Source organism: Chiloscyllium plagiosum, chromosome 17, assembly GCF_004010195.1.
Source record: "Chiloscyllium plagiosum isolate BGI_BamShark_2017 chromosome 17, ASM401019v2, whole genome shotgun sequence".
Lineage (NCBI taxonomy): Eukaryota > Metazoa > Chordata > Chondrichthyes > Orectolobiformes > Hemiscylliidae > Chiloscyllium > Chiloscyllium plagiosum.
The window spans coordinates 61,491,855-61,502,637 of NC_057726.1; the positions used below are offsets into that span (position 1 = coordinate 61,491,855).

Genomic DNA, 10,783 nt, shown 5'->3' on the forward strand with positions numbered 1-10,783 from the left:
TGGGAGGAAGCCGGAGCACCCGGAGGAAACCCACGCAGACACGGGGAGAATGTGCAAACTCCACACAGACAGTCACCTGGGGCGGGAATTGAACCCAGGTCTCTGGCGCTGTGAGGCAGCAGTGCTAACCACTGTGCCACCGTGCCGCTCAAGATCACCCCATAGCCTCCAACGCTCCAGGAAAAATGCCCCTAGCCTATTCAACCTCTCCCAGTAGCTCAAATCCTCCAACCCTGGCAACATCCTTGTAAATCTTTTCTGAACCCTTTTCAAGTTTCACAACATCTTTCCAGTTGACAGGAGACCAGAATTGCACGCAATATTCCCACAGTGGCCTAACCAATGACCTGCATAGGCGCAACATGACCTCCCAACTCCTGTACTCATACACTTTTTTTTTCCCAATAAAGGAAAGCATACTAAACGCTGCCTTCACTATCTATCTACCTGCAATTCTACTTTCAAGGAGCTATGAACCTGCACTCCAAAGTCTCAACATGTTCAGTTTTCTGTTGTATCCCTGCACATTCTCTTGGCACACTTTTTTTGTTTGCAGTGATTTGGTGTGGAGCTGTTTTAGATAATTACTTATTCCCTTTTGCCCCTGTGAATTCTTGGAACCAAAGACAATTGCCTCCCTGTGGCTACCCTCTGAGGTATTTGGCAAAGAGCAGAAACCTTGAGTTCCTTGTGCAGACTTCTTAAATGACCTTTTTCTGGTCTTTGTTCTGATAATAGATTTTCTACATCCTTATTGTAGGAAACAACATTTTAAGTTGAAAAATAAATGGGATGCTGGTTATCCATATGATAGTAACATACCTTGTGATATAATCTTTAATATGACAGTGATTTCACCATAAGTGTTGACCAGAATTAAATTCTTAAGGGCAGTTCTGCAATTTCTGCTATTGCAAAATGGTACTTTTTTTTTGTAATAAAACACATTGAGGGTTTTGATACAAACCAGACTGAGGAAGACCTTTTCGTAGTCCAGTCTTGAGCTGAGGGGCTTTGACATTGTGTAATATGACCTCATCCACTAGTAGTAGAAAATTAGTTCACTTCCTTTGTGATTAATGGATCATGTAGCTCAGCAGTACTGAATTATCTGTGAACCTTTTATCTAATGAGAGAAATATATAACATCACCTGCAAATGTACTGTCTTTTAACATTGTTTTTCCATTTTCTGCAGTATCCCTACATTCCAGCTCACATCACCAAACCCAAAGAGCACAAGAAACTCTTCTTAGTGCAACTTCAAGAGAAAGGTAAATCATGAGGCAATGTGTGATATGCTGAGGCATGATTGAATTCACATGCAGTCTGGTAGCTTAAGGGTGTACTTCAGATGAAAATATTAGCGTGAGCTCCAAATGATCAATGGAGTAACATTCATCCACCTCCTAGCACTTGAAGTGAATTAATAGTTTGTCTCTTGCACTTCCTGTTGCAACTCGTACATGAGGGTGTCTGCTGAACAGCTGAGATAAATGCCTTAATTTCACTGGATGAAAAGGAATATTGGTTGTGATACTAAAGTCCTCTGGTCAAATAATCTTTGATCTTTGACCAAGCCCTGAGTGTCTGATCACACTTGTAAAATGGTATTTTTGATGTAGTGCTGTCTCAGTATTACAATAAATTCAGTATCTGTTATATTTGCAGATTGTTGTGGTTGTGTTTGCCGAGCTGGGAATTTGTGTTGCAGACATTTCGCCCCCTGTCTAGGTGACATCCTCAGTGCTTTGGAGCCTCTGTGAAGCGCTTCTGTGATCTTTCCTCCGGCATTTGTAGTGGTTTGAATCTGTCGTTTCCGGTTGTCCGTTCCAGCTGTCCGTTGCAGTGGCCGGTATATTGGGTCCAGGTCGATGTGCTTATTGATTGAATCTGTGGATGAGTGCCATGCCTCTAGTGCCACTCACCCACAGATTCAATCAATAAGCACATCAATCTGGACCCAATATATCGGCCACTGCAACGGACAGCTGGAATTGACAACCGGAAGCGACAGATTCAAACCACTACAAATGCCGGAGGAAAGATCACAGAAGCGCTTCACAGGAGGCTCCCAAGCACTGAGGATGTCACCTAGACAGGGGACGAAACATCTGCAACACAAATTCCCAGCTCGGCGAACAGAACCACAACGACGAGCACCCGAGCTACAAATCTTCTCACAAACTTTGAATATTTGCAAATTATTTGGAACCTTTTTATTTGAACTTCAGCTTCTGACTAAAGCACAACTGCCAGGGAGCCTTGGCTGGTCGTCAATGTAAACAAATTCTACTCTCAGGATCCATCTTCCATTCCACCACAAAATGCTATCAAACCAATAAATCATGATACCTTTCTGACACTTGGTCTCTCTCAACTCCTTAGCCCTGGTAATGTTTTACAGCTGCCCTGTCCCCCTTTCTAAGTAGCTATCACTTGACGCCTGTGACTACATGCAGACTGATCTGTGGAACATCACAGCCAAAGCAAATTCTCCTCTTGCCTCTCTATTTCTAAAAGGTTTCTATGCTGTGAATGATGGAACCCCAGTTACTTCTATCTGTTTCTTATCCCAGGAATGCTATCTTGGCTAGGATCAAATGGCTAAACGTCAAGTAAATGAGATGTGGCTAGTTTATTCATTTTTGTGGCTGTCTGACGTATGGCTGCTTTGAGTTTTGGAACATTTGTATATCCAGTTTCCCAGGCAAAACTATGATTTACCTGTGGAAAACTTTCAGTAAGAGATACACTTAAGAGATTGCACCAGTGAGAAATTTAACAGACCAACCTGGCAACTTAGGTTACAACTCTATTTCTTATCCCAAATGGTAGAGGCAATGCTTTTGTAGTTTTCACTTTTCGCAGACCAATACACTTTGAGCAACTGAAAAGCTACGAAGTGAGAGTTAATTTTGGGCTTTGGTCCAGTTATTTGTCAACTTTAAATCTCAGTGGTGAAAGAAACCAGCATGACTTAAGAGGTGAATCAGAAGGGTGAATTAAATTTTAAATTGTGCACAGAAAGCCAAATAAAATTGGATTACGAGACTAAGGAAAGGAACTTAATTTTTGAATTTACTCCATGCAAGAATAGTGCATGCTAATCTAAATCTTTCAGGCTGGATTGGTTGATATACTGTTGCACTAATTTCCCATGAGAATTTAATATGTGACCTTTTCAAGCAGAGCTTGAGTTTCCAGTAGTGAGGTTTATTGCAAAACTACAGCAAGGTTGAGGGTTATCTTCTTTCTGTCTGGCCAAATTGTCTTGGTCATGCAGAATGCATGTTAACTTGCTTTCGTGCAAGTTTTGGGCTGCTGTCTTTATTATTTTTACTATATGCAGTTGCTAGCATATTTGATACTTGTGACACATCTCTTGGTTCCGGTAGTCCTTAATAATCTGTTTGATTACAGCCCTGTTTGCGGTACCGAAGAATTATAAATTGGTTGCTGCACCATTATTTGAGCTTTATGACAATGCTCCAGGTTATGGACCCATAATCTCCAGTCTTCCTCAGCTTTTGAGCAGGTATGAGGAATACAATTCCTGAACATGTCTTTTGTTTGTTTTGAGATTACAGATTGCTTAAATCTCATAGTTGAGTGCACATTGAAAAAGGGGCTGAGAGCAGATTTTGAATTGGGGAAAGTCTGAAGCTACTTGCCATAGAAATGGCTTAACTGATACTAGTCACGAATTTTGTCTAAATTGACTTGCACAACTTTTGCTGTTAAAATGTACAAGGGCTTATGGGAAAGTTTGGAGGGAGGCTTATCTGGAACATTGTAAGCATTGCACTCTAGTTTCTCTGATAAATTTCCCCTTTTACAACTTAACAGTTTTCTTAGGCAAATTGAAAATATTTTTAAAACTTTGTAACAAACAAGTGCTGGAGAAACTCAGCAGGTCTGATAATATCTGTGGAGACAAAACAGTAGTGTTAAATGTCAAGACTCAGACTTCCAGCATTCTGTTTCCAGTTTCAAATTTCCAGAATCAAAGTATTTTGCCACCTTTTAACTTTTTGTCAAGAGTTTAAAACTGCTCCTATAAACAGTTTAACTGACTCCAGTTTCTATTTAAAGTCCAGTTGGCTTTTTTATTTGGAGCTTGCAATTCGATAACCTCCGATATGAAATCAGTTTGAAAAACATTTGAGTTATCATTTAAGATCTTTAACTTTTTCATACTTTGGGAAGAAAATTATTGTGTGTGCAATTTCAATGTACTTAAAATTGTTTTTAATTTGTATTCTAGGTTTAATTTTATTTATAACTGAAGTTTAAGAACATGCCAAACATGAGATCATGATGGCCTGTAGGTCAAGTTTCCCTGAACATCTTCAACTGTGAATTCCGTCAGCTGCTGACAGTTCAAGTCCATGCCAGTTGCATCTTTGCAGCATCAGATTGCCCAAATCTGGCTGATGTTTTGTTCAGTTCTATGATAATTGAAGACAAACCTAACTAGCACGTTCTTTTTTTTAAGAAAATTTCTGCTCTTGTGTAACTGTTCGCATTTTCTACTTTATTAAATGGAGAAGGATACATGATGTGGTTTTTAATTGATTAAATTTCATGGGTTTTTTTTTTGTATTTCGTCCTGTTCTTTTTGTAAATGGATGTAGCATGCAACCTAAGGATTAATAACTCTCTCAATGGATTCTGTTTGGTTTCTATGGTAGGAACACTTTCATCACCCAACCTTTTTTGGACCAGTAACTTTCAAGGTCAGCTTTAGCCTTGTATACATGTTATCTGATTTATTATCAGTTCTGCGGCTCTTATTCAAGTTTTAAACTTTTTTGGTTGGGATGTTAATGCTTGCCTGTTTTACAAACATTAACTGCTGCTTCATACAGCCTTATTCAAGTGTGCAAGTGATCTGATTGTGCTTATGGGACTTTGCTAGTCGCTGCAGTATCTGGGTATAATTGTAAAATATTTGTTCTGAGCATTAAAATTTATTTACAACCAGTACCACAGTAAAGGTTAAAAAGACTAATCAAGCCACATGCTGATAAAGACCCAAATTTTTGACAAAGGAAATTTTATTTACAAATGGGGAAGATGAGCAAAGTAAGCAATTAAATTGCTTAGGTTGTGCAAATCACGGTTCTGAAAGCTAATGAACCATATACAGATTTAGGGTTTCATTTGCTACTGCATCACCTGAAGATGTGTAGTTCTTTCTATATTTTGCATAATCTGAGTATGCAATAAATTAGTTGAAATTCTTCTAAACAAGAGAGGTTAACTCTATTTATTGCTTATCTCTAATTGCCTTTGCTAATAGTGAGCTACCTTTTTGAACTAGTGCAGTTTTTTTTTAGGTACAGTAAGAGAGATGGTTCTAGGACATTGACCCCACAACAGTGAAGGAATAGTAATTGTTCCAGTCAGGATATTGGAGGGTAACTTTGTAGATGGAGTTCCCAGGCATCTGCCCTTCTCCCAAATGGTAGAGATTGCAGTTGTGAAATATACTGTTAGAGAAAGTGGTGAGTTGCCACAGTGCATCTTGTAATTGGTGCACACTGCTACCTTGACATTGGTGCCAAACAAGTGGGCTGCTTTGTCTTGGATGGTGTCAAACTTACTGTTGGAGCTGGACTCATCAATGCCAGCAGAATAACATTGACCGGGACTGCCATCATGTTAAGGGCTTGGATGGTGAGGATTTTGTTAAATGTGTTTTTGAAAATTTTCTTGATCAATATGTAGATGTACCTATTAGGAGCAAAACTTGACCTCTTGGGGAAATAAGGCAGGGTAAGTGACTGAAGTGTTGATGGGGAAGCACTTTGGGACCAGTGATAACTATTCTAGTAGTTTTTAAATAATCATGGAAACGAATAGGCTTTGTGTGAAAGTTGAAGTTCTAAATTGGAGTCAGGCCAATTTTGAAGATACAAGACTCCACTTTCAAAAGTTGATTGGGGTAGTCTGTTGCAGGTAAAGGGATGACTGGCAAATGAAAGGCTTTCAAAGATGAGCTAATGAGAACAGTCCTGAGGAAGGGTCACTTGACCTGAAACATTAACTCTGATTTTCTGTGCACAGATGCTGTCAGACCAGCTGAACTTTTTCCAGCATTTTCTATTTTTCATTGTGTTAATGAGAATTCAGAGGCATGATGTTCCTCTTAGTGAAGGGTAAGGTGAATAAGAGTAGGGAACAGTGGCTGAATTAAGATAATGAGGTTCTGGATTCTTCTGAGTCTAAGGAGTGCAGAGACATTTTAAGAGGGAAATCCGAGGCCAAAAAGGAATGAGATGCCTGTGGCCGATAAGGTTAATGATGATGATCCAAAGAGGTTCGTTGATACAGAAAGAACAACTAGAGAGAATCTATGTAGATTCACAGATGGGTAAGAAACTAAACAAATATTTCCTGTCAGTATTTACTGAAGAAAGCTGGGGAACTCTGGAAAGTATTGATCTCTTAAACTTTAGAAGAGGTACAGGAAGTCATTTGGAGTGGTGGGGGAGTGGATCTCCAGGACATTGTGCAAAGTTATGAAAGAAAGTGCCAGGCCCTGTCAGATTTCATTTCAATAGGTAGGGGTGAGGTGCTAGAGAATTAGTGGTAGTTAACCATGTGCCTTTATTTAAAGAGGGACTGTAAGGAAAAGCCTGGGAGTCTGATGTTGTTGGAAGGGGTTTTGAGAGAAAGTCTGCATGCATTTGGAGAGGCAAGGGCTCTTTAGGGACAGTCTGTGTGGCTTAGTGCATGCAATATTATGTCTCACTAACTTGAGTGTTTTGATGACATAACCAAAAAGATTGTGAATACTTTAGTAGACATTGTCTACATGGACTTTAGTAAAACCTTTGACAAGGTTCTGCAGGGTACACTGATTACTAAAATTAGATCACCTGGGATTCAGAGACCTTGACAATTGGATACAAAATGGCTTGATGGCAGATGTGGTGAAGGGTTGTTTTTCAGACTGGAGGCCTGTGACCAGCAATATTCCAGAGGGATCTGTGCTGGATAATTTTTTTAAAAATCCCTCCAGTGGAAACAGGCCATGAGGCCCAGTGGGTCCAGATTAGCATTTCCTATGGCTAATTCATCTAGTCTGTCCATCCCTGAACATCATAGGGAATTCAGCATAGTCAACCCATCTAACTTGCACATCTTTTGGACTGTGGGAAGAAACAGGAGTACCCATGCAGACATGGGGAGAACATGCACACTCCACACAGTTACCAAAGAGGGGAATTGAACCTGGAACCCTGGTGCTGTGAGGCACCACTGCTAACCACTCTGCCGAGTGTTGTGTAAATAATTTGGATGGAAGTTTAAGAGGCGTGGTTGTAAGTTTGCAGATGTCGTCAAAGTTTTAATGGTATAAGTGGATAGTGAAGAAGGTTATCCAAGATTGGCCAAATTGATCAAGATTCCTTTGTAATGGGCTGAGTGGTAGATGGAGTTTACTATGGATAAATGAGGGCATTACATTTTGGTAGAGTGGTTAAGGGCAGCATATTCACAGTTCATGGCTGGGCCCTGGGTATTGTAAAACAGACTTAGGAGTTCAGGGATATAATTTGAAGGTTGTCACCTGTAGACTGGATTGTTAAGTTGTTTAGTATGTTTGCTTTTTTTATTGTTCAGTCCATTGAGTGTAAGAGTTGGGATGTCATATTGAGGTTGTGCAGGAGTTTTGTCAGGCTTTTGGGGTACTGTGTACAGTTCTGATTATCCTACTGTAGGAAGGATATTAAATTGGAGGGGGTTCAGGAAAGGTTAATGCAGATATTGCTAGGCCTGGAGGGTGAGCGTTATAGGGAGAGGCTGAATAGGCTAGGACCTTTTTTCTGGAGGGTGAGGGATGACAGAGGTTTGAAGCCATGGATTTGTTTGTCAAACTAGTGTTTTTCTGCAAACGTTTTGTTGCCTAGCTAGATGATATCGTCAGTGTGCCTTTTGATAGGGTGTTGGTGGTCTGCCATGCTTAAATTTGTTGGTATTTCTGATTCTGTATCTGAGTGGTCTGTATGTGCAGTCTTGCAAGTTCCAGTTGGAGTGCAAGCTTTCAAGTGTTGGAAATAAGAGTGCTGGTCAATCACACAGACAGCAAAGGACACCTATTCAATTGGGGTGATGTAACCATCCTAACACAGGCAAAACAGACTTGTTAAAGGATTCCTTGAAGCCTGGCACTCCAACTGGAATTCTATCAATAGGCACCCCTGTATGCGGGGTCCAGTTCAAACCACTCATACAGAACTGGAAGTACCAACAAATTGCGACATAAATACCAATGGGACAGGCCACCAAGACCTTATCAAAGATGCACTGATGAAGTCGCCCAGCAACATGACCAAACATTTGCAGAAAAACACCAGCTCAGCGAGCAAATCCACAACTTCATCCACAACCCAAGTAACAAATCTTCCCAAAAGTTAGAGGTTTATCAAATCATAGGAGGAAATACTTAACTATGCCCCCTGTGATGGGGGAGTTCAAAACTAGAGGGCAGATTTTTAAACCTGAGAGAAGAATGGTTGATTTAAAAGGGGTCAGAAGTCAACTTTTTTTTTCAGGGTGCTTTTAACGTGCAATGAACTGCTGGAGGCAGTGGTGGATACAGGTACAGACAACATTTAAAAGCCAATTTAACAGATGTAGAATAGGACCGGTTTGGAGGAATATGGGCTAAATGCAGACAAGTGGCACCTGCTTTAGTTTGGGAAATCTGATTGGCGAGAACAGGTTGGACTGAAGAGTCTGTTTCCAAGCTGTTTGACTGACATTCCTGACAGACTTGGTTTGAGTTGCTTGTTGTGGGGTTCCTAGTTGCTAGCCTATTATTTTAGCTACGTTTCTGATTAACCAAAAAAGGAGCTAGACTATATTAGCACCCAGGATGTTGATAGGCAATTCAGTGATGTAATGCCATTGAATACCACAGGGTAAGTTTTTAAAGTTTTTAGTATTGAGAAATTATTTGACTAGTATTACAGTCCAAATCTTGATGTGATCTGGCTCTTCTGTATGAGAATGAGGTATGTCAGTTGAATCATTACACAATTTACAGCACAATTCACAATGAGCAGACATTCCCACGTCCTACTGTACAATGGCAAGGTCATTGAAGCAACTGCAGGTGATTATAGGGTAGTGTCCTAGGTACAGAGCTGGGGTTGGTGTGGCATAGTAGTAGTGTACCTACCTTTTTTGAGCCAGAAGACATTGGTTCAAGTCTCATCTACCTCAGAAGTATGAAATCACCTCTGTGAATAAATTTCTAAGAGTTCTTCAGAGAAGATATTTTCAGTTCTGACATAATTAACCTCCAATGACAAACCATCATCCTTTTGTGCTAAGAATGACTCCAACCATTGTAAAGTACCTTAGACCATTTTAATTTGGGCCAAGCCTGCAATTAAGTCTGAAGCCAAGTGGCTGTACCACACCCAAACTGAGCTCAGCAATAGACTATTGCTGATTGGTAATGCTTTTGAGCTGCTACTATCCCTTCTGATGGAAGTTGATAATAGGGTAATTGGATTTGTCCTTTTTTTTGTGAGATTAGGTCATACCTTGGCAATTTTACACATGGCACATCCAGTTTTGTAGGGGCACTACTAGGTCTGGGAAATGCTGGCTATCGCAGAAGCAGGTGTATTTTTTTTTACTGGGTCAACTGCACTAAACGGTCTACTGCAATTACTCAGCAAAATGCTTTGATTTATAAAGTTGGCTTGTGCTAGGAGATCTATGATGTGTAAAGACAAGTGACGAGTATGAAGGCCGTCATTAACGAACGTGCTTGGAGTTGGGGAGGTGAAAATGAACTTGTTTGAGCCAAGTGCTTTATTTCAAACATAGTCCCTGAACACTCAGTGGTTATTGCTGGTCTCTGGCTGTTGAGTAGCCCAACATAATTTATTTTAACTTTTATATTCTTTGTTTGCAGTTTTCTCCTCTATCCACCCCCAAATGATCTGTTGAAGTCGTGGCAGCAAATAATTATCCGGTTATATGACTTAGCCATGGAACTTGTTTGCTTTTTCCTCTGTCCTATTTGAATTCCTAGAAGTCCCTTTTCATGTCAGTTGTACTAAGAATTTAACTGATTTTAACTATTCTTCACTGCAAAACATATTGGGCCTAGACAATGTGCATGTTTGTGTGTGCGCGAGTGTGAGATGCAGCACTCCCTTATCATAGCCAGATCTCATATTGACCCTGTTAGACCTCTAGGTTTTGACCCGAACTGAATTGTTTCTCTGGGAAAAGCAAAAAACAAGTTGCTACCTGTAGTCTCTAGTATACTTTACTTTAATGAGTTTTCCTCTACTGGGTCTCTGCATGTTGGGTTTGTGTGTCCTCCTGAAACATGACTATTTTAAAATAGGATCTGTTAATGAAGTTTGTGAGTGTTGCTGATGAAGGACACAATGCATCTTGTAAATCCAGTACTGTAAATTATTGCCGAACATTATTTTAAACATAACATTGGTCTTATTTAGTTCAATTGGTTGCCACTCTTTTGGATTTCAAGATTGCCTTAGAGCTATGAGATCTCAAGCCTTGCCTGGTACTTTATTGAAGTAATAGCTTGCAATAGTTCTTAAAGTCATCCAAATGTGTGCAATGTCAACCATGATCTGGAGCAAATTGTGAACGTTGTCTAGGGGAGAAGAAAACTTGCTGTACAAACTCTCCTTGATGTAGTAGAGTTGATATTGAACTGTAGTAGGCTCCTGATTGAGGTGGTGTAATGAGATCACACAATTAACAAGAGTAAGGAAAAAAAA

The 10,783-nt window shown here is 40.0% G+C and overlaps 1 protein-coding gene across 1 annotated transcript in view; it reads left to right on the top strand.

Annotated features, from left to right (window-relative positions):
• The window catches only part of nudt21 (nudix hydrolase 21), a 17,376-nt gene extending 12,820 nt beyond the window's left edge, over nt 1-4,556 (top strand). Inside the window, exons 5-7 of the mRNA XM_043707305.1 lie at nt 1,198-1,273; nt 3,423-3,537; nt 4,267-4,556. Coding sequence (XP_043563240.1) covers nt 1,198-1,273; nt 3,423-3,537; nt 4,267-4,288 — 213 coding nt within the window. The 3' untranslated portion in view covers nt 4,289-4,556. The remainder of the gene's footprint in view (nt 1-1,197; nt 1,274-3,422; nt 3,538-4,266) is intronic.
• The last annotated feature ends 6,227 nt before the right edge of the window (nt 4,557-10,783 follow it).